Here is a 24,996-nt window from a genome sequence, read left to right as displayed (position 1 = left end):
CTCTCTACGTTCTTTACATTTTTACATTTCCATGTTTCTGTTATTATTATATCTCTGCGCCGCTCTTGTCCCAAAATATTTTACACATTATCCCATTTACCGATATTTTCACCAAACTGAAATAAGTGACATAGAAAATTCTTCAATCTCCGGCGGTGCATGTACTTAGAAAAACCTCCATTCGATATTCGTCGCGTGGGTTCTAAACTGACCGATTAATCGGATCTTAAACACGCGAGAAGTCCAATATAATTCGATTGGTTCCCTTTATGGAAAGTCGATCGAACAGGAGGCACTATAACGATCAATTGAACTTAATGCGCGAGGCATGGATCACGTAGAAAAGAGGCGAAAGGAGATGGGGGGGGGGGCAGGGGAAAAAAAAGAAGAAGAAGAAACTCCAAGACAACCGGACGATTTACCGAACGAAACGGGCGATAGAAGAATGGCGGTCAGTACTCCGGAGTTACTTCTTTTAACACTTCAATTCAAAGCGAAGTGCTCCGACGACGGGGCAGCCGGTAAATAGGAATAAAAAGAAATTAATTAGATTTTGCTTTCTACCCAGGGGGAGGGGATAGTAAAACCAAAGGCATGGCTACATTATCGGTTTACGGAGGCCGCCGGGTGAGTATCGCCGAGTCTTTTCCGCTTCGTTTCTTTGACCGCGGACCGAGAATTTTTTTGAAAACACCTGGGAGACGTTACGGCGCATTAAAAAGGTACGAGGAAAGAGAGGAGCAACCGAGAGTCGTGCAACCTGCGTGTAAACACTTTATCCGGCTTTTATGGAATCGCGCGCAATTTAACTGCTTTCTCCTACTTATCGCGATCGCGGCAGTTTGTTGTTACGGAAGTAACAGGATCGTCGATTTGTTGGTACAGCGATCGTTTCACCGCACGCATTGTGCGTTATGATCCGTGATTCTTGTTCGAAATGATCAATTTTGAATGATTTATGCACTTTAAATTCAATTATGAATCATTTATGTATTTTAAAGGTATAAAAGAAAATATAGCGATACGATGAATTGTAGGTAATCTAATTATATTTTCAATCGTAAATAGATACTAAATGACGTTCAGAAATCTACGGGCAATGAATTGTACATATTATATTGTGTAAAAACTAATTAGGTGAAGGAAGAAGGTTCAGGAAGCAAGTGATTTATTGTCTTGGAGAGTCATTGAAACTATAGTGATTCATATATTTCAATGTATTATATGTTTTTCAAAATATGTAAGTGTGTTTGGTGAATATTAAATAGAATATTTATCATGCGCGTGAAACTATTGAACAACGTAACAATAAATTCCAGACTATATTCCAAATATTCACTTTTCAGACGATATAAACTTTTGCGAGTAAAATCTTAATTCGAAATTCTCGTAGAAATTAAAAGTGACAAATGCCTCTCGTATCTCGATGTTATCTTGCGTGCACTACAATCAAGAATAAAAATTCTCGACTTTTCGCACGCTCCGACTAACTCTGTTTCGCGCATTTCCGCAGATCGATCGCAGTAACGTCCGTTCCTCAACATCTCGACGCGACGGACGCCATTACTGGAGCAGTAGCTTCCAACCAAAAATTACTTCGCGACGAAGCAACATCGCGAAAAAAAAATCAAATCGTTCTTGTTTCTGCGAAATTCGTCGCGGTGAAACTCATACGGAGCATCGTGAAACAAGGTCTCGACGTCGCGACACAAGCGGAAGAAACGCGGACTAAAAGATGGGGATGGGGAAAAAATGGGAAGAAAATCGAACAACGAAAAAAAGAGGCGTAGCGTTCGTGATCGGCATTCAATTCGAAGCGAAAAGGGCGAAAAGGAGAGCAACCTTGGAGAGAAGAAGGGGAAAAAAAGGGAACGAGCGAAAGAAGAGAAGAGAAGGGGGGGGGGGGGGAAGGGGGATGGTATAGTAAAGAAGGGTGGAAATCGTGCGGAAAATTACGAAGGGTACCGCCTCGATGCAACAATAGCAGAAATCGACGAGCGGACTTACGGGCATTATCGTTGTTTTCCTCCTTATTAAAAGTGGCCTTCACTTCGTCTCTCTGCAGTGGACCCTCGTTATTCTGATAGGGGCTGCCGGTCGCCAGTACAATGGCACTCTTGTTCCTCGGCTCATCGTCGTCGGTGTTGTTCCATTCGGAGATCACTGCGTATCAGAGATGAAGGTTAATGAAATTTTCAGTTATCAAAGGAATTAAATGTTGAATGAAGAGGGGGGGGGGGGCGGTCGCTTTCAAGGTCGCACCCCGTAAGGGATTAACTGCAACTTGACGTCAATGCAATCGCCGTAATTTTAGAAGGGGGAGATCTTTTAGATACTTGTGAGAGCGACTAAGATTGTTCGTTTCAACGCGAATAACCGGCCACTTCTGTGTGCCCGTTTTAAAATGATAAACTCGTTCCTATTCCGCGGATAATCTTCTGAAGAATTGAAAAATTTTTGTTTTGACAATGAACTGTGTTTACTGGGAACGAAAGATAGATGCAAGTTTCGTGTTTCAAGGGTAGAGCATGTGAGATGATTATGAATTTATAGCACGTTCGATAAAGTAGGATTATAATTATATATAATACATAATATATATCATAATTATATAATATAATATATATAATATTATTATATTTATTACAATTGTAGTATATATTTACTGCACACACTACCAACCAAAGTTCTGTGTACATAGAAATAAATAAGTATAACAAATATGAAGTATAAATACAATTACCGACAAATTATTAAAAATTATTTAAAAAAAAAAATGTAAATGTACAGTGAAAACCTCTTTCAAAACTTTCGTTTGTCGAAATTACAGAAAAGATCAAAGACGATAGGGGGCGGAAAATGAAATAGGACGATTCGCGCCACGTTCGCGTGGAAGGAATGGAAACGGGTCGCGCGGGACAGGAGGATACGGAGGAATTCCAACCACTTTGAGGATAAGCAATCAAAGTTATCTTTCGCGGGAACGTGGAACAGAACACCAAGAGAATGATTAACGACGGTTTCGCTGTTCGCCACGGAAACGAAAGTTCTCGAGGGCGTGCGCTTCGCTCCGCAATCCTCTGTTTCGCGACCACGTGCTCTGATTCGCGCAACGTGCCGCGGATATTTCCGCCTTCCTTTTTTCCCTCGGTCGCTGATACTTCCGGGACGACCGAGCAACATCACCGGAATAACCGGAGTAGACCGCCTTTGAATGTTTTATAAGCCGCGACAATATTTTCGAATTAACGCGCGCTTTCTCTTTCTTTCTCGCTCCTCGCGTAATTCCGAATGTTTGGAACGGAGTGTCGTTGAGGATGAATCCGGTTTCGCCTCTGACATAAATTTGAGATGTTTATTATTGTTTAATTTGAGATGTTTATTATCCAGTTTTTGTTGTTTAATACTCGTTGGCTGCTAACCCAAGTACGTTCTTTTTGGAACCTACACTCTCGTCCATAAATAAATGATCGGACAATTAATGAAATGAAAATGTAATTATAATTGAAGGCTAGTTATTTGAAAACTAAAAGTATCCTGCATCGTGAAATAAAATTGCAGGTAATTTATTATTCAGATGAAGGTTCTGTATAAAGTAATGACCTTACTGATTTCGATGATTCTCGAATGTATCGTAAAAATTAATATTTTGAGTAATATTTTCCTATATGCGTAATCTCGGCTTTCTCGAAAACTAAAATCAAGCAGGCGTTTCTATATATAGAAAAAAGTTGTTTAAAACGATGGTTTTAACAATATGTTCAAAAATCATTTTCTATAAAAAAAAAAAATTTATTTATAATATATTTTTATTCAATGTATTTCATAATGTGAAAAATCTTAATCTTAAAAAGCAATTATATTTTTATATTTTCTGTTTTATCAGCACACCCGCCTCGTGCGATAATGACAGATTGACTTATTGAGCTTTTGAATAATTTCTGCAGCTTTTCGAACCATTGTCTTGAACAAATATAAAGTTTTGTCCTACTTCACTAAATCGCGAGATCGACCCGCAATAGAATATAAAATATACTATGCAACTGGCACAACACAATCGGATATTAATTTTTCAGTTAGTTTTCTCTGCACACGAGTCGAACTTCAATCACTCCATGACATTTATTGATATTATTAATTTCGCGATAAGACTGTAAATTAGATAAAACAAAATCAGACGAGAGAATTCTATCAATTTTTGTTTAAAATGACCAAATATCCGGTGGAATCATTCTGTTGGAACGTATAGTTGCATGAGCAAAGCATCGATGAAACGTATACGAAGTGGAGACTGTGTTAAATTTTAATAAGCAAACTCGTGTCTCTTCGTTACATAGTATGAATTACGAAACGTAGCATTTCGTACATACGTATCCGGTTGAAATTTATTTTCGGAGTCTATCCAATTTAGAGCTACGAATTTAATCCTTCGCGGTTGGCGTATTCCTTCGGCAAGATACTACGAACAGCGTAATAATCATTTGAAATTCTCTTTGATCGCAACACTCGGTATTGGAAACGGATTTCAAATATCGCCACTATAATCATGTTCGACCGCGAGAAGCTAAATGTAGAATACGCTTGATATTTGTGAGTTTTCACGTCGTCTTTATGAACCTTCAATTTCATCCACGTATAGATACATGCGTGTATAATACGCAAAATATAGAATTTCTATCTAGGTTTCGTCCCTTCGTCGACTCAAGAGTTCAAGATATAAAAACACGCGAACGTTCGAAAATAAATCAGACAATTCGCAACGCGATGCTCATGGAGAGAGACTCCACTAATAACGAACGCGAATAAGAATTCCATCGGCGACTCGTCCTCTGTCAGCCGCGTTCAGGAATTCATCGTTCCATCAGAATACGTTGTGACGTATCGTCGTTTGCACCCAGCTGCCTGATTATCCCTCATCTTTTCCAACGATTCTATCGTCACGGCGCGCGAACGTGTCACCAAAGATTGGAAATCGAATCGACCGGGCTGGTGTCGCTCTGCGAGCTAGCGAGAGACAGAGAGAGGGACTTTCGAACTCATCCGTTTCTTGATCCAAAAGTTCGCGAACGACGGCTCGGAAACGTGCGCCGGATGCGGTTTCCACTCGCGGCGAAGTTTCCTTGGCAGCCTTGAAATCCGTGAAGTTATTTCGTTCCCGATATCTCAGTATCACGATTCGCGCGGTGTCTCTTTCTCTCTCTTTCTCTCTCTCTCTCGCCTTATCTTCCTAGAGACGCCGACGTCTCTGTATTTTTTCCTCTCATCCTTTCGTCTTTGTTTTTTTTTTTCCCGCGCCAAAGTATACACACATACGCATACATACGCGTCTCGAATTCACGAATCGAAGGGATGAAAAATAGATTTTTATCGATTGATCCGTTTGTGTTTCCCTTACCTGATTCGAAGATTACCTCGCTGAGCATGATCCAGCGCGCCGCGAAATAAAGCTGAAGCTTGAGGAAACGGCCGGCGCGCGAGTGAAGCTTTATGGTAACGTCACGTGCCTGCTCCAACACCAGGTCCGGTATGTACGAGAAATGGACTGGCTCGCCGTTGAATTGGTTTCCACCGGCGCCAAGATAAACCTTCGCGTAGGAAAAGACCTGCGGAGGAATCGTGTGTGCGTATTTGTGTGCGTAGAGATAACACGATCGTCTCGGTCGTGGCCGAAGATGAAGCGATCGGTGGACGAATAAACAAGCGAGGAAATCGTCGAACGTGATGGAAATGCCTCACTTCTTTTTCCTTCTCTCTCTCTCTTTTTTAATATTACGCTTTTGTCCTTGCGCGGGTGCACAAATTGAAGAAAAAAGAATTACAACGTATTTTCTTGACAAAATTAACAATATTTTGCGCGACCATTCACACGATTACTGTTTAAAATACTGTTGAAATGGATGATTTCTTTTCTTGTTTTCTTTCGAATTGAAATTATTAGCACAATTTAAATTAAAAGGAACAAAAGGAACAAGGAGAAAAAGTTCTAGATAAATATTCTTGAAATCATTAACGTTAGCCTAACAATTGGACCGTGGTAAGATGCTGCTCACGTGAATGCGATTTATTGCACGAAAGTATAAAAGATACGACGACGTATAAAAAGATACGATTGTATAACCCTTTCTTTAAACAACGCGAATCCCCGTTACCCGTTCTCTACCGCGGAAGATTACGGAAAACTTATCGTTTAATATAATGGAAACGCTTCCTCCTCTTTTCCTTCTTCCTTTCATTCCTCCTTCGTCTTCTCCTTTCCTTTCTTTATCTTCCACTTTCGCCATCATTTGCTACGCGCATATCGCATGAGTGCATGAAACGAAATATAATAACATTTGACCGAGATGGCAATATCGTTCCCTTGCGCACAAAAGAAAAAAAAAAACCTCGTTCTCGGCCCGATCGGACGAGAAATTTCATTCGCCGGACGGCTTGTCTCTCGCGGTAAATAAAACGCCTCTTTTTACAGACCGGTGAATTTATTCTTAAACCGCGCGGATTCCGAGAGAGCGAATCACCGGGATGGGATATCGCGAGTTTAACAACGACGCGACATCGCTCCAAGTTCCGTTCGCGTTCTAAGAGAACGACCCGTGGAAATTCTTCGACGAAGCTTGCCGCGGTTCGTTAAGATAACGCGCGCTCGTTCGGAAATGGAAACGTTCCGAAGGCGATTTCCACGTCTTTCTCGCTCATTAACCAGTCATCCGCGAACTTTAATGAATCATAACGAATTCATGGACTCTCGGTTGCGAGTTTGTACAGATTGAGCAAACATCGATCACCGCGCAGAAGGGAATATTAATATTGGAATATTAATCGGAATAATCTGAGGAAGCACGATTGAATATCGTCTGCCCCGCGCGCGCGATCGAATTCGTAGTGAATTCCCAGGTAATAACGCGCGGAAGAAAATACGTATGTGTACATACATATATATATATATATATATATATATATCTGCCCGAGAAAACATTTCCACCGTATATCTATGTTCGAGATACGTTCGAAATGGAGTTAGAATGTTCAACGTACCTGCACATCTTTGGTGAAGTAATTGTTCATGTGCAAGTGTATGGCAGTGAAATTCCTCGAATAGTCGAATTCGAAGGTTATTTCAACAGGACGGCCGAGCATGCTTGGCGTGTCGTTTCTCCAGCCTACCCATTCGTATCCTTGAACAAAAAAAGTCAAAGAGAAATTCATTACTGCGGAAATACCGATATTGCGCATTTTATACTGACGAATGAAGTATAGTAAAATCGTGTTTATACGAAACAAATTAACGTTGAATATTACTGTCTCTTGTCCTCCGACGAATTCGATATAGAGTATACAGTAGTCTCCACTTTCTCTCATTTAAGTTTTTGTCGCTTCTTCGAAATTATATCTCGCACAATAAAATGCGAGGTGGTATTTCTATAAAATATCAGCTGATATTCGATTGATACGAACATTTTGCAGAATAGACTTCTACTTAACCGTCCGCTTTTCTGATTATCGACACTTAAGCGGGGACCGCTTAATGTAATTACAGAATTTAAAGACCATCGTATTTCAAAAGATAAGTAAATAATAATTCGATAATGCGCATCATCCGACAAATAAAGACTCGTCATTTTCACTTTGTCACTTTCGTCGTTCGGCACCAAAAGAGTTAAAACATTCGAGTAGAGAGGACGGAAACAAAAAAAAAAGAAAAAAAAAGGAAAAACGTGAACATCGGTCTGTCACGTTTTAATCCAGCCTCGTTACACTTCCGCCGTTACAACGTATCGTAACAAAAACGTTACACGAAATGTCTTTTCATCGATCCTTCAACAATCACAGCGAATCAGCGCATCAAGAAGCGCGCATGGTTCGACAACCGAGGACAGCGGCGTCCGATAAAAATCGAATCCGGCCGACTAATTCGAGTTTAACAACGTCCGCGATCGGCTGCAGCACAATCGAACGGTCCACTGTTTTTTCAATCCCGTTCGTTCATACAAATGTACCGATTTCCTCCCGGTGTTCTTCTCCCCTCTCTCTCTCTTTTCTATATTTTTTAACAACATGAGCGCGAGTACGACGAGAATATTTCCACCGGCGAGTCCGAAAAATGACACGTTACGTCGTTGGGATCCGATTTAGCCCATCGACACCGCGTACCGATAAACGAGACAATAAAATCTGTAACATAAATAATCCGCGAGTCGCGCGTGACGCGAAATTTGTCGGTCCCCGCGCGCCTGGTCCCTATCAAACGAACAAATTGTTTCAACGTGAACGCATTTGTTGCAAATCGCGCGATGTCCTCTCCGCCCAGCCCCCGTTGAAAACCTATTTTCAACCGAACGACAGCTGGTCTTTGAATGTTGCCTTAATTAATCGCTAGCTGAACAGTAGGCGTTCCGTGCAATCTGCGACTGCATTGAGTCCTGCGGTCTTCGCCGGCGAATTTTAACGGGGAAACGTCGCAGATGCTCCCCGTGAGAATTTGTTTGCCTTTCTTTCGACATCTTTTACTTTTTTCCCTTCCTTTCCTCCCATTTTCTTTCTGCGTGGTATTTTTCTAGAAATTTTTACATCGGTGTACTTTTCGGAAATTTGAATGATTCTTCCTAAAATTTTTTGCTCTTCGTTGCGTTATAAAATTCACCGCGGACGTATCGTACAAGGCAAAGTGCATGTTAGTTTCCTAAAATAACGTGAATAAAATCTCGTACTCTTCGTTGTATTGTAAACTTTTCTCATTCATTGCATTTTGATTAGCTGTTAGATAAATACGCTTTGACGGAATAAGCGTTCCGCGTTTAAGTCGTCGTAAATATTACTGGTAACGAGAGTAAACGAGAAAATGGAAGCAAATAAAATTTGATCTTTTTCCGATAGCCGAGCGGGCAAAGGATCGGATTATCCGAAAGGGAACGGTGGTGGATTCGTGATTCAAAATGTAAATTCAAAAAAATTTTTTCAGATTGGCAGCAGGGTGTTCGTCGACAGAGGAGATAGCACAATTGCAAGTGCAATCGTTCTACAAATGAAAAATCTCGATTCGAATCCTCGGTCCGGCAATCCGATCAACCCATTCTTTCCCGTCCCTATATGTTACTGACAAGTCCATTAACGGATTCAGGACGAAACGAACTCCACCCTCCTGTTCCACCCTTTCTCGACCGCTTCTAATTGCTAAACATCGTTCCGTGTTTCACTCTGTCTAAGAACATTTTACTGCATACATCAATTTCATCGATACAGTCCCGTGAATCTATTACATTTGGCAAATAAGTCTTTTGTATTGCATTTAGAGAAACGTTTTAGAACAGTAATTATGTACATCGGCGTCGCCGCTAAATAGCAAATCTGCACAAATAAATTTTCCATCGCTTCTAACTACAGCGTCGAATGAAATATTTAAAATACACGGTGACTGAACTGTGGACTTTTATATATTTTTATATTTTTATTATGCGTGTTATAACTAGACTGCTAATTCTTTATGCAAATTTAAATTCTTTGAGACTGTAATTTAAAAGAATAGAATCTTGGTAAAAATTGAAAATTGTATTACATATCAAATATTGCTGAAATCATTGTACTTTCGATATTTTGCACATCACATGTGTCATATAAATATATTTTCTTCTCTTTTCAATTTCCTATAAATGCAGTCTACGATCAAACAATGATATCTACGTAATTATACAAATAGTACAATCAAAGTTTTCACGAAGAAAGTATGTTGTAAGAAAAACTGTAAAATACTCCGTATCTTGCACGAACGAAATATATTTCCAAATCTACACGCGCGCTCGATAAAAAGGAGAAACTAGAAAGACCCATGAAACACGCTCGTCCCTAAAGTAAAGTCTGTTTAAGCCTTACTAACGAGTCCACTAGAACGCCTCGCACGAAAGCCTCGTTCCTGTCTTCATCGCTTTTCCAACTTTTCTCCTCTCTTTCTGCCGACCCCGTTACCTCGACCAGCCTCTGCCCACCGATTAACAATCAACCTTTGTGACTCGTTGAAAAACCGACTCGCCGGTTCTCGAGTATCAGGAACAGGCAACGTAGCTGGCCAACGATCCCCCTAATTCATATTCCCCGATTTGCCATTGCTGCTAATTTCCAGGAATTATCTTTGTTAGTTGAACCAATATCGATCCCCGCGCTGAAAGCGCCGGCGAAATATTATCTCAAATACCCTCATCATTCTATCTAAAAGGATTACAATGTAATTACGATGTAAATCTATTATATTATCTTTGCATTAGTATTTCCGCGGGCGTTACCTGGAGCAGAGATAATGACTGTTTCGTGAATGTTTTCGAATTTTTATTTCGCATGTTTTATTTAATTAATAACTGTGATAGATAGAGATCTATGAAATCTCAAAATTAGAATTAATCAAACACGGATACCATAATTTTGCAGAACGTTAGCATCTCGTGGAACAACTTTTACACTGTATTAGCTAAAACTATTGTGACATTGCTCCATTCTAGATTTATTTACTCACTATAGTAGTGTTATTCTATACTACTTACTATAAAATAAGATCACTCGATTAAATAAATATACTCAATAGAAATAAAGTTTCTTTTCTTTTCTCAAATTAGAATCTTCAAACCAGATTTACTTAACCGTTTGGCTTAAAATTCCCAAAAGTCTAAAAATTTAATACTGAATGACATGTATTTATTCAATATACTATAATATCTTTAGTTATCTTCTTTAAACCTCTACTAAATGAATTACTTCATTACTGGTTATAAAACTATTTGAACAATACTCAGCATGCGAGCTGAACGCACAATTCCAAATTTTTATTAAGAGTTGAGAGACAACCTTTTAGAAATCTTGAACTATATAAGTCACAAGTGAATGTGAGCGCACGAGGGGAGTTCAGATTCATCACGATCAATGGATTTCTTAATGTCTGAATGAACAATTGAGAAAGAGCATCGACGGAATATTATCTCGAACATTTATACGAAAAGAAGAATTGCTCGAATAGTTGTTGCCTGCGACACGCCGAGAGATTATTCGATGCTAGTTTCAAAAAAAAAAAAAAAAAAAAAAACAGTGTAAAAAAGATTGAAGCATATTCGTGTTTTAATTACGATTCGAGTGAACTTTCGGTGTCCTAGTTCCCGGGTTGTTGAGAAGAACGTTATTTTTCAGATTTATACGTACAGATCCGGCGGTTTTATTTTAAAAATGTGTGTCGGTGGATACATGCGCCGCAAGTGTAACGAAATACAGTTTCGGGGAATGGAAGAGTTTCGCGGCGCGGAGCCGCAGCGGCAGTTATTGCACGGATTCTCGACGCCCAGACACCACGATTTTCGAGTATTCGCGCACGAACGCACACCACGGTCCTCCTATGGGGAGAGCTGGACGGGATGGGGGGGGGGGGGGGGGGGGGGGGGGGGGGGGGGGGGGACGCAGATTGAAAATGGACTGCAATAACCCTAAAGCCAGCAGCGACCGCGAGTTACGCGTTTTTCCGAACCCGGTTTCTCTCTTACTTTTCGCGGTTCGTTTCGAATTTCCGGCCTTTAACCGGACGCTGGCTGCGGTTTTCCCTGCCGAACTTTCGTCAGCGCGCGATTTTACGAATTCCATGTGAATTTGCCGGAACGAACTGCTCGAGAAGTTTATTACGAACAACGTGGAGCTGGGGAGAACAAGCAAGTCTCTTGTAAATCACGTCGTAATTAGAAGCACCGTGGATCTTGCTATAATCCTTTGCTCTATTTGTACTACATGTATGGACTGAATATGATGTGACGATTCGAAAATTTACGACACAAATGGTAACGAAACTTATCGTTTACGTTTCAGATACTATCAGTAGCAACAACTGATAAATTTCGTCAGAATTAATGAGGTGAGATCTTTCCATGAAATTAATCGGCAAATACCACAGATTTTTAATAACTCTTGCAATATGGCGTATACTATCACTTTACATATCCTTACATCTTATTACTGTGCAAAATTTAAAAGAGGATTCTGAATCTCTGTCCCGCACAACAATAACAGAACCTAAAACCTCGTGAAATTAAAAATTACCAAGATTCTCTCCCATAATTGTTCCTCTTGTTTACGTTACAATTTTTCCCTGGTGAAATTAAAAATTCCCAATTACAGTGCACGAAACGCAACGCTACATCAGCAGATATATCGTTACACACTTAGTGCAATGAGGTATCAAGATTCTCTCCGTAATTGTTTCTCTTATTTACGTTTCAATTTTTCCCACCGTGAAATAAAAAATTCTTAATTACAGCATACGAAACGCTAGATTAACAAAAAATGTCGTTGCACGCTTAATACTGCGAGACGCCAATATGTTTCTCCGAGTTTTATTTGCGAAATTAAAATTTGTCAATCCCAACGTAGGAAATGCTATAACAGAAATGTCGTTACGGAGCCCTCAAAACTTGCAGTACGATTTTGTTTCTCGCCATTTTATTAGCGTTCAATCATTAGAGTTAAATGGTTAGGATTTCTTCAATTTTTCTCGTTCGACTTTGATGTTCAAAGGTCCATAAAATGGCGAAAGAAAATCGTACTGCAAGTTTTTAAGAGTTATTGTAAAGGGAAGATTTCGATCATCAAAATATTTAGTCACAAACAAATTTTTCAGTGACGTTTAAATCTCGACAGCGAAAATATCCCGTGCTTGAGGTCAACTGATTAGATTATTGTATGATTTTGTTCACAAAGTCTGAACAGTTTAAAATGTCGTTAATTTTTCATCAAATGCACGAATACTCTTGCACGTATCAATTTTTCTCGTTTTCTATGCGAATGCATCACACCATGATGAGAGTTTTTTTTTCTTTTCATCTCCTGTTCTCCATGAGGACAACAAAGACGAAGAGAAACGTAACATCACGAGCGGAAACAGTTCCATTTCGGGCTCGAACAGACGTCCTACTTCGATCCGTCGTAGCTTATTAAAAGTTAAACAATTTCGCTCGTTCCGTCTCGATTCGAGCTAATTCGTATTAATCGAACATTCTGCACTCGAATTTTCTATCTGCTGTCTGCTTTCCCCTCTCGATCGACAATGTTCACGACCGGCGCGCCCTTGTTAAATCGCTATGATCTATCCGTCGTGTAAACTCCACCCATAATATCGTCCCTCGGGTAAATAGTTTCCAGTTTCCTGTCGTCGTTTTCGACCGCTATCTACCATCAATTCTGAACATTCAGAAGGGTGGTAAGATAACCACCGAGGCCACGAATGCACACCACGCTACGAACTCTGCTCAGCTTGATGATTTTCTCACTTAAACCAAAGCTGTGCACGACTCGAGCGTGTAGCGATCGTAAAACTCGCGTGTCGTCGATTTCCAAAGAGAACGTAAACGAGATAAACGAAGAACGCGATGACTCGCGCCTCTCATACATGCTGTCGCCTTTAATACATGCTGTCGATCGACTTTCCATCACTGAGATTTTCTTACTTGGCTTTGGAATAAAATTCTCAAAGATTTAAAGATGATCGATTCTAGCGAAATATTGGATGATCGGATAGTGTAATTTCGTAGATTGAGATTTTTATTCATTGTGCCCCATTTTGAGTATTTCGTCCACAGATTTCTGTTTGTAAGTGCGTGAATTTTAATTTTAATTCTACGGTTGCAATGATTATTTTACAGGACAATATCCTTCATTCCACAATTTTTTAATTCTGACAACTTTTTGAAGACATTTAGAAAGAAATTATACGTATAATTATACGTTCCACTTTTCAATTCTAAAATTGACAATTCTTAAAAGGAATATCGAAATGAAACAATCGTTATATCGAAAACAGTCTGTGATATTTTGAAGAAACACGCGATTCAAATTCGACTGTACGAAACGGCGTGACGTTCTGATGTGGACGAATCTAATATTTACCAGGCGACGGAGTAACAAGTCGCCATTCAACGACACGGCTCGCGGAGGGAATAATTTACGAAGGAAATTTATTAACAAGGGGAGCGCGACCAAAGTGACGCCGAAGCAAAGGGGGGAAACTTGGCGAAACACTCCGTCAGACTCCGATCCCGGCGATATTGGAATCGGCAATGGTGCCTGTCCTCGCCTTGGCGCTCGCTAAACTGCAATCTGAAAGTTATTACCTAATGACCTAATTACTCACTCCAGCGGCGACGAGCCGTTTCCCGCTGACATTTTGATCGCGTCGTGCCCTCATCTGGCCTCCCGCGCGAACCAAGGAAACTTATTAACAAGAACGAGAACGAGAACGCGAGAGTAAGTTTCACGGGACAACGAACCGAAACAACGACTCCTTTAGTTAGATGCCTAATCCACGACCGGATTAGAACTGAAGAAATATTTCCACGGAAGGTCCTTCTTCTTTCTCTCTCTCTCTCTCTCTCTCTCTCTCTCTCTCTCTCTCTCTCTCTCTCCGGGAAAATAGAATCCGTAGGATGCAGCCGCAGCTGCCTTTGGATGAAACGAGCCAAGATTCTTCTCGATCCGAGAGACTCCGAGTGCGACCAACGTTACAAACGGAGAGAAGAGAGAAGGGAGAAGCTGCGCCACGCAGTCTCGACGGGTTTAAAAGTTTAAGAAGCTGAAAGTACGTGGCCAAGACCCGTCCCGTAAATGGAAAGACACAAATGTATCCTGGGAGCCGGTAAACAGCCGTGTGGCTTGCAGTCTAGCCTGCGGTTCAATATAAATGTAAATTGGAACAGATTCGAGTACGGCGTGGAACACCGGTTCGGGCGGCTTTTCTCAAACTCTCTTATCGCTGTCTGGACCGGTCCACACACCTGAAATCGACGGGTGGAAAAGTTCGTTCGCATCGAGACGTTAGACTGTGCGAATTATGTGGTATGGTTGGATGTTAGAAGAGACAATATCCAATGAGCGATGTGCAGTTTCTCAGGAAAATATGCAAACGTTTTATGGATGTACTAGCTGTGTCGTGTGAAATATTTTGAAATTTAACATTGCATCGAAATTTGGTTATCATGACTGACTGTTCCGAGCAAATCCAACGTAAGCAAATCCAAAGTAATTGCATTTTTACTTAATAGAACATATTAAGAACATATTTACTTAATGAATATATAACTAGATGAGACGTTCGATGCGCTGTTTTTACAGCAACAAGGAAAACAACTCGCTTCTCCATGCAGTTTCTTTATCATCGATGCGTTCCTGACCTGAGTTGAAGAAACACCCTGCTGTTGCAATATTTATGCAGTTCGATAACACCCGGGCAAATTTAATTCCACCGTCGAAACGAAACAGCGAATTTACAATTGAGATTTAATAACACTCGAGAAAACAGCCCGGAGTGGAATTGTTAATACCGGTGGAGGGAAAAAAGGCAAATAACACGAACCCAAGCTAGTTAACTTAAACGAATCCTGCTTTCTTTCCACCGCGCGCACCGTCCCCCAATTTTCTTCGCTCGTTATTAGCTCCTAACCCCGAATTCAAACCCCCGTATCTCAACAACGATCCTCTCGCGCCAAAGAAACCAGGAGGAAACAAGAAAAGAGAAAGCGAGGAAGAAAGAGTCGCGAATGATAAAAAGAAGAAACGACGTAACAAACGAGCCGGTAGCTCGCGAGCACGAAACGCGGCAGGACGGCTCTATCTGGACGCGCTAATCTGGACACGATCAAACATCTAGCGTTAATCTCGTTGGATTGCAGCAGGAGGCAGCTCACCTTTCCCGTTACCACTGACGTCCAATCTGAAGTTGTCAGGACCCTTTTGCCCGTCGACAAGTTGACCGAGTCCCCCGGAGAGGTAGCCTGCTTCTTCCCGGCCGTCGTACGTCCTGTCGGAGAGGTCAACCTCCGAGCCCCTCTTGATTCCTTGGGGCATGGAATACGACACCAGACCCTCTGCAACCAAACGGAAGAAAAGGGATAGAGGATACAGTCAGAGCAACAGTGGTATACACACTCGTGAACTATGCATCATCGCGGCGATGAGACAGACATTTTATTCCCGGATGATACGTGATAAGATTGCGCGCGGTTGTTGAATACAGCGCACGTCCACAAGAGACGCGGAAACTTTTAAAACCGGTGTGCAAGCGCGCTGTGGTTGCTTATAACATTTCGACGTGATTCTCTTGTGAATAATTGAAGGACGATTGTTACGTAGATTTTGTCTTGTTCTTCGTTGGATTTCAGAAACTTTGCGGGGTCTCTCTCTCTCTCTCTTTCTCTCTCTCGATTCTTAAACGCTGGATTCAAGATTCTTAGATGCTGGATTAAAATCTTTTAATGCAGAATTTGAATTTCTTTTTCAGAATACAGAATCTTTTTAGAGCCCGACAGTAATTTCTTTTTTTTACAGCAATTTCCATTATAATAAATTATGTGATTCAGTTATATAAAATCACGTTTTAAAATATGTGATACTGCGTTATCTCGATTGGAATCACGAATCACTTTAAATATTTTATTTTTTACAGTTGCCAGCAACGCAGATACTCGATAGAATTAATATTTATTTCGACCAAAGCAGAAATAAAATTATATACTTTACAATTCACGTGTTTCCCAATTAGAAATTGAAATGACAAGTAAACTCGATCGATCGTAGTTAACACATCATCAATTTGCCTCGTAACGTGTCAATTACAATCACAAATGTAGACGCAAGTAGAGACAAATAATAAAATATAATTTTGGTCCGACGAATCGCAAGGTAAAATCGCGGCGGGAAATAAAGATCGATCCACTTCGGTCGAAGCCGGTCTTGAACGCACGTCTGATTGAAAGAAATAGACGTCAAGATAAATTTACAAGTTTCCACTTGACTCTGGGCTTAAAGTTTCGAAATGTCTCACTGCTTAAACGCCTGGATTTAATTTAAAAGCCGTTTCGCCGAGCCATCGTTCAGTTAAAAAGCTTTTATTCAAGAGTTTACGCAGGAGTCGCGTAATTTAATCGGCGCACGTCCTTATCAACGCGTTCGGGATTGACGTTTGGAGAAACGGGTGGCGTTCGACGGGACGTATACAGAGAAATGATTTTTATTCGCGAGCTTTCACCTTCGACGCGAACTGACAGACATCAGCGACGGAAGAAAGCGGTACAAGTTTCCACTCTTTCGCCCGTGAAATAACCAAATGCAATTTTAATGCACACGGTCGCGCCATAACGACGAATACCTCGAATTTATTCCTTGAAAGAAGAGATGAGATAAGAAGCTTGACGGTATTTTCCTGTATACGTTGAATGTTTATGTACTGTTTGGAGCATAATCTACCTAATTTTTTTATTTGAAGTTTATCGGTGGAAAAATTCGTAGCTCAAATTCAATAAATTTAATTAAAATTTAATTAGTCTTCTCTCAAGCTCCACACGATCCGGTTAATATAGTAATTAAGTATTATTATCCGTAGGGTCTTTTTTTCTGGATTCCGTCGTTACTAATCGGTCAATTTACCTTCTATGTATATACTGCACAATATAGTTATATCATTTCATTTACGAAACCTCGCTAAATTTGTAGTTTTGTTAAATACAGTATTGGTAATATACTATACTATACCACACTACACTCTATATAGTACAGTTAATATGAACTTAAAATCTTTAGTGCAAATTTGTATGAATTTGTATCTAATTTGTATCTAGGTCGAATATACTGCAACACAAACGGCAGAACGCGTTCCAAAAATGTTTAAAAAGTAATTAATTCTTTTGAAATGCTCCAAAATTTTTTACAACGAGAGTGCAATACGCATGCACACTCTCGTTGTGGAGAATAATATCGAGGGTCGTGCGCGTCGCGATTGCAGTAATTTCGACTACAATCACCGTTCCGGCATATGGAGAAATATTTTCGTTCTTGCTGTACAGTAATTGCACAACCACCAGAGCCAGCAACCGAAATTCAATACACGCAAGTACTCGTTTACGGCCAGGCTGTTTTTCACCGGTAACGACGCCCCAATGAAAATATCGTTCGCTTGATAATTCGCGCAACGTTTTTTTAAGCGGACGCTATCCCATAGTTCAACCGCGTGAATGCGCTTCTCTCCCCGATACGAGCGTAACTTGGGAGAACGAGCAATTCGATAATAATGGGGAATAAACCGTCGCCGGTGTAAATATTTCTTACAATGTCAGACAATTACGAGCAATATCGATACGTGGAATGGCCATAATGATTAAAATTGAAAGTTCCGGTAGCGAACGAGACTGTGAATCGATTCGAAGTCTGATCTAACGAGTGTTCATCGACCGAGATCATAAATTTTGATTAACATAGTCCTTTAAATTTGAGACTTGTACGTAGAATGTGAAATTTATGTTTTTCCATTAATATTATACAATGTGAATATTATGTTCTTCCTTTGTAAATGTTATAGTAATTTTTGAATATTTAATTATAACTTTTACTCGTAATTTTCCTTGGATTTTATTCTTTGAGTTTTGTAAAGAGTTAGATTAAATCTCGTCAACCGAGATCGTAAATTTTAATACAGTCCTCTAAATTTGAAACGAAACTCGAGATTCGTGGAAATTTATGTTCCTTCCGTGAGCATCGCTGAAGAAATGAAATCTGGAGGAAAATTCAATTATCCTTCTATTAAATTCTATGAAGAGTAGTTTTGGATTACGTGGAGATGATTTTAGTTAATATAATCTGTGGTTTTGAACGAGACTCGAGACTCGTAGATAAAAATGGAATCTGGTGGAAAAATTTGATTCGCCAGTTCAATTTCAAAAAGTGTGCTGCATTTATATTTATATATTGTGGAATGATTGGCGTAATGATGCGAATTTTCCCTTATCCAAATTTCTATCTGTTTGCATACGATTCCAATGTTTCAACATTTTACGTGCACGTGAACGTTTATTTCAAAAAACGAACCCTTATTACGATCTATAGCACGTTTTTACATATGACGCGTGTATCGTACGTTTACACACTTTTGGCGTAAACATCCATAAAATTTACTTACAGAAATCGGCTTTACGCTAATCCAACCGAACACGAGAGGAAGTGTATTTCATTTCTATCACGACCGTTGAAAGTAGTTTTATAGGTAAAAATCGAGTAACCCACTTCTCCATTCAAAGCGAGTTTTTCATGCGACTATTTATTGCGTTTACCACAATGGAAGAGGGAACCGGAATTATGGTAAGCCGGAAACGACGGCCAGAGAATAGTATTAGATTTTTGAGGCATGAAAATCGACGGTGGCAGGACGCAGGAAATACGGTCGTGCGACCACGTTTCCAACCACTAAGAAGTTTCCTTCGTCGAACCGATAAAATGGAAAGCCTGGTAAAAATGCTCGACGTCGAACGAACCGTCGCGTCGTTCTTTTCAACATTTGGCCTGTGCGTCGCGAATTAAGCAGCCAGATACTGCCAGAGGCGAAAGTAATTGTGACGAATTTCACTCACCGATCCATGGACAACCATACAGCTCCACTCGTATGCACACCATCCTCATATGCGACGTGTAAGGGATGAAACGGACTTTCGTGGCAACGATCGCTGGGTCGAAGATCTGCTCCTTCTCGGAGTACGGATTATTATTGCCGGCTAGAAGCTGAAAATGAAAATAAAAAAAGTTAGTTCATCGTCTTTGTTAAGCGCTCTTTCTCCATGTCGTTTATTACTATACTTTAGTGTTTTTTTCTTTTTTTAAATTGAAGTTATCGCTGGATCCTTTAAAACAGAATTTAAAGTATTTTACTAACATATATATGTGTAATTTTTTACATGTGCAAAGGTACACGTGCGAAATAGAATTTCTCGTGAATTTATGAACATTTATGAATATTTATGTAGAATAATAAAGTAGAAATCTAACACGGGTTTTTAAAATGCAGCGAGCTCCTGTTCGATTGAAAAGACATCTACTAAAGTAACTATTAAAACACTATGGCAGTGACGAGTGAGTTATAAATTCGACCGTCCTTAATTTATATTTCTAGATTTTCGTATTTATGAATTCTTTGAATAAAACATTAGGATTCTACGTGTCTTGGATATTTAAGAAATTTTAGAAATGAAAGTAACCGAACCATGTCATATGACATTCATCGTCGTGATGAATTTGATAGATTTATACACTTTCTAGCCAATGTATGAGCATACTAATTTGATAAGTAAATTTATTCACAAGCAATGAAATTTAAAGTCACACCAGTGAAAGGTTGGTTATAATAAACGTACACACTATTAAATGGATGAATACATTTACAAAAAGTAGTGTATTCTTATAATATTAGATAACTTTTATCCAATAAAAAGTTCATTCCTTATTTTTTAAAAGAAATAAAAATACTTCTTACATTTTTTTTTTAAACAAGAATGTTATTATTACAATTTTGATATATAAATATAATATATAATTAATAAGTATGTGTATATGCAATTGTCTAATTATACACAATTAATAGTAATATATAGAACTTTGATATTTAAGTACAATTACTTTGATCTTAATTAATTTTAGTATTAGCATTAGTACAATGAAAAATAACTTTACGAATAAAATATTTCCAGATGAAGTCGTCATTTAACCTGCACTAAACTTTTGACTGATCGACCAAATTTCACTGTAATGCCAATAACTATTCATTCAGTCGCATGGTTAGTGAAGTTTCAAAACGGTAAGTTTCCGCGAACGTTAACACAATAACGATTAAAATTGACAATGAAGGTACGACAAAGGGATTCGAATCACTGCTCCTTTCAAAGCCATTCACTGCAGCTACACTCGTACCTCAGACCACCGAACAGTCCATCGAACACCATGGCAAACAAATCGCGTGGAAAGGAAAGAAAAATTCCGTTCCTCTATCGACCGTTTCCTCCAACAGCTTCTGTCCCTTTATCGCGATCGCTTTGAGCCAACCAGACCGAAGAGTCTCGCGACTCCGATCCCCATTCCCGTGAATACCGAACGAAAAAAGAAAAGGAGGGAAATCAGGGGACTTTTAACGAACCCTCGGAGGGAACGAGGGCATGGCCAATCTCTGAAATGTTTCTCCATTATTCGAACGAAAAAGAACGAACAACGGGAGCTGCTGCTCGGAGCGAGAAACTGGAGGAGATGGTCTAGCCGGGTGGCAGACGATGGTTTTGTTAAGCTCGCCGGAAGGACGGAGCAGCATCGAGCTGCCGTTCGAACGTGTTCACACAATGTCAATTCACGAATCTAACGGCTTAAGATCTCCCTCCGGTTTGGATTAAGTAAACGACACCGCGTTAGATATTTCTAATTGCAGAAATGTTACATCCCAAAATTTATTCCTCGACTTTTAATCGAGAAAAATTGTATTACGCAATTCGTAACAAATAGATATGTAACTTTTCAAACTACTAGGTACTACTACAGTTTTGTCTCTGTTGAATGAAATTCATTCGATACTGGCATTAAAAGAACTAATGGTACTAAATCGACGTTACACTGCGTTAAATAACATCTCCAATCATTTTATAAAGAATAAGTTCATTTTGAATATTCAAATTTTTCCACACTCTCCGAATAAAAATGAAAACAATTGATCTCGTGTACACGACCATTTTAAAAATATCTCCGCGTAATTTTTATATAGCCGTCGTACAATATTGAATTTTGTTCGTTGCTTACATTCGTCAATTTCATTTTCATAAATTTCTCTCTCGTCTTACACGCATAGTCTAACAAGTCGTCAATGAACAACACGGTTCGAAGGGAACGATTCCACGAAGGGAATTTATTAGCAAGTGACCTCGAAGTGATCTCGAAGCGGATGGAACTTGGGAAAGAGGTCTGGCCGGGTGGCAGACGGTGGTTTTGTTAAGCTCGACGATGGACGGAGCATCGAGCTGCCGATCGGACGTATTTACAACGTTCAGAACGAATCTTACGGCTAGCGAGCACCATTTTCCGGATTCGATTAGCAAACAACACCTCGACAAGCTCTTCTAAATGTAAATGCCGGCGTTAAATCTCGATGAAGGCGGTGGACGTTGCTGCTTCGTTTTCTCTCGCCCTCCCATCCTGTCTGAGCTCTCTTCTCTTCGCTCTCTACCTACGCTCTCCCTTTCCGATCGATTCCCCGGGGGAACAAGCTGCCATAACGTTGCTCCTCCAAGGATAACCGCGACAACGAGCCGAGGACTATGAACTCGTCCAGATCGGGAATCAAAACGCCTGGTTAAACGACTGGTTAAACGTACCGGTTTGCGTATTCGCTACTCGAAAATGTGCAAGTATGCTTTTTCTTGATGAGAATGTATGTGAACACTTGCGCTGGCAACTGGTTGCGCGGACCATAACGAGTGACCGAACCGTATACAATTGTTTCGTTGCTTTCTCCTTCTTTTGAACTCGTCGGATAGAAATGATTAAGAAATAATAAACTTATTATTTGTTCAGCCTGGGTTCTACATTCAAATATACTTAGAACTGAGAAAATGTTGCAATTTGGGACAAAAAATGAGACATAATTTGTCAGAACATTCGCAAGTCACGTAGTTTTTCAACTGAAAGTAACGAAATTTGTTGTTATGGTAGTTCTATAAAATTGCAATAGAGAATTGATTGGAAATAAATAAATACAACGAAACAAGTGGAAAATCTCTCCGTTTTTTAATTAATCAGAGAGATTTTAGATGATCAGAAGGAATTGCGTTATTTAACCAAACATTTTATCACAAATGTGAAACAGCCAAGAGGCAACTTTACTCTTTCACAAATCTACTAATGTGCACGTCGTGTACCAATGTAAAAATTAATTTCGCGTTGTAAGACGTGATTCAGATAAACGCAATGAAACAAGATCAACCGATCTTTACCTAGGCGACTATTACGTCGTCGTAATAATCTTTTTATTCCAAATGAACAAGTGACGTATGGATAGGGGTGTACGTGTGTGTTACACGCGACTCAGCGTATCGCGTGCAAAGAGCAAACGTGCACCCGGGTTTCGTTTGCCTTCCAGTTCGGATTAGAATCTCCAACGGGATCCGATCTGTTATTCGATCCGAAAAATATGAACGGCTGCAATCTGATCCGCCTGACGTTCCCTGCTTGCGAAAACCAAGACTGGATTTGGATGATTGTATGTTATTTTCGAGAGATATATGAGGATGTGTGTGCGTACATATTTGAATATTTCGGGCCGCTTTAATCTTATCCCGCTACCATGTTCACCACAGTGTTGATTTAACGAGATCCCACTGGTTTCGTGTTGTTTTAAGAAGCTGAAATCCGATATTTCGGAGAGGTTCATTTAAGATTTCGTTTGGATATCGACGAGTGCGGTTGCGATATTCACTGTTGCTAGAGGAACGATTGATGGTGTTTTGTCGTTGCTATAGAGCACGTAAGAAGCAGAATAATAAAAGAATGGAAGATTTAATGAAGAGGAAAGAAAACGAGAGTGGGTTTAGTGAATGCAATTTGGGTTTAGTGAAGGAAAATTTTCTTCTTCATAAAAGCAATTATGCAATTGATCACGAATGCGCGTAGTTTAGGATAATGAATTGTTTTAATAAATAAATTTGTACGAAATACTTCTTTGACAATTTCGATGGTTCTTCGAAATATGAAATTGACTATTTGTCTGTTGGAGAAATTGAAAAATATTGCGATTGTTAAAGAAATCGGATAAACAGAATTGGTCTTGGTGTATGTTGTCCAGATTGACGTTTAAGAATAATTTTTCTTATGCATTTATAAGAATATTAGCGACTTTAATAATTTAACCACAACTGTACACATACACAAATGAAATTGTAACATATCTGTGACGACCGAGATATTTTTTTTCAACATACTCAGAAGTCTGAAAAAAATGAACGGATACACATAAGTCCTGTGTCATTTTATTCATAAATATAATTTATACGTCTTACGCATCATCATCTGTACAAAGTTATTTGCCGAAAAAACATGATACACATATAAAAGATGATTTTATCCTAAAATTTAGTCAACAGTTACCAAAACAGACGGGCATTGGAAGATAAAATGAAATGAAACAAGAAAGAACATGAATTTCGTGCACTACACAGATATCTGTTTTATAAATCCTAATACCCAAGTTGCACGAACATCGATAACAGTTTTGTTTTTTCGTTAAATTGAAACAAAAAAAAAAAAAAAAGAAAAAAAAGAAAAAACAGTCGCGCGGTATTAAAAGGGTGTTTTTAAACGTTCGAAAAAATCATGCAGTCGGAACTCCGCAAACCGTGAAAACGCACGACTAGATTTCACTTCGTTCCACTTGTTTCACCGACCTCTGCACACGCTAGCGCGATGAATATTTCAAATGATGCTGCTTTCGAAAAAATTCGCCACCGCTGGAAACTTCCTCGCCGCGCGTATATCAATAACTCGCGCCGGTATATCGTGAAAAGTCGCTCGCCTGTTACACCGGATGATACGATGTCTGTCGAAAGCCGATTTTCACCAAGATTTCTCACCGCGGATCGAACGATTCCCGAGCGACGTGTGGTGCCGGCGTCTTGGCTGATATATTAAATGGATTCGTGCCGTTTCCATGAAATGCGACGTCCCCGATTTCTCCAGTCGTCGCCGAGCGACGGGCCGAAAAATAGGCGACACACTTTTCGCCTGTGTAACGTTGCGCATCGCGTCTGACCATAGCGTTGACAAAACTACTGGCTAAACGTAGCGTTGGAGAAAACTTGCAGGTGGAGTAATAAATCAGTTTTAAAATTGCTGGGGCGAGGTTGCTGCTGTCCTTGACAGTGTACGTGAATCAAAATTTGTAGAATAATTCTAGGGAGTGACATTGTAATTGAATTGTGCCTTTCCAATCGCACGTGTGTATTGTATTGTATTATAGGGCAGCTGCTTGTCACGTTTGTGGAAAATTACATTACTTATAATATTTATTGCATTATATTCCACGCTTTACTTTGTTCAATATTTATACTGTTATGCTATTATTTATTGTATAATAATATTATATATTATATATATTATATATTATTTATTGTATAAGAAAATGATATTAAAGATTGAAATAAA

The 24,996-nt window shown here is 39.6% G+C and overlaps 1 protein-coding gene across 1 annotated transcript in view; it reads right to left on the bottom strand.

Moving 5' to 3' along the window:
- The window catches only part of LOC122533217 (discoidin domain-containing receptor 2), a gene marked incomplete at its 5' end in the record, with an annotated part of 90,937 nt that overhangs the window by 46,419 nt on the left and 19,522 nt on the right, over positions 1-24,996 (bottom strand). Inside the window, 5 exons of the mRNA XM_043662709.1 lie at positions 2,008-2,163; positions 5,396-5,603; positions 7,033-7,172; positions 15,693-15,872; positions 19,404-19,551. Coding sequence (XP_043518644.1) covers positions 2,008-2,163; positions 5,396-5,603; positions 7,033-7,172; positions 15,693-15,872; positions 19,404-19,551 — 832 coding nt within the window. The remainder of the gene's footprint in view (positions 1-2,007; positions 2,164-5,395; positions 5,604-7,032; positions 7,173-15,692; positions 15,873-19,403; positions 19,552-24,996) is intronic.

Source organism: Frieseomelitta varia, unplaced genomic scaffold (genome assembly GCF_011392965.1).
Source record: "Frieseomelitta varia isolate USP_RPSP 00005682 unplaced genomic scaffold, Fvar_1.2 scaffold_507, whole genome shotgun sequence".
Lineage (NCBI taxonomy): Eukaryota > Metazoa > Arthropoda > Insecta > Hymenoptera > Apidae > Frieseomelitta > Frieseomelitta varia.
This window is presented reverse-complemented; position numbering and strand designations above follow the sequence as displayed.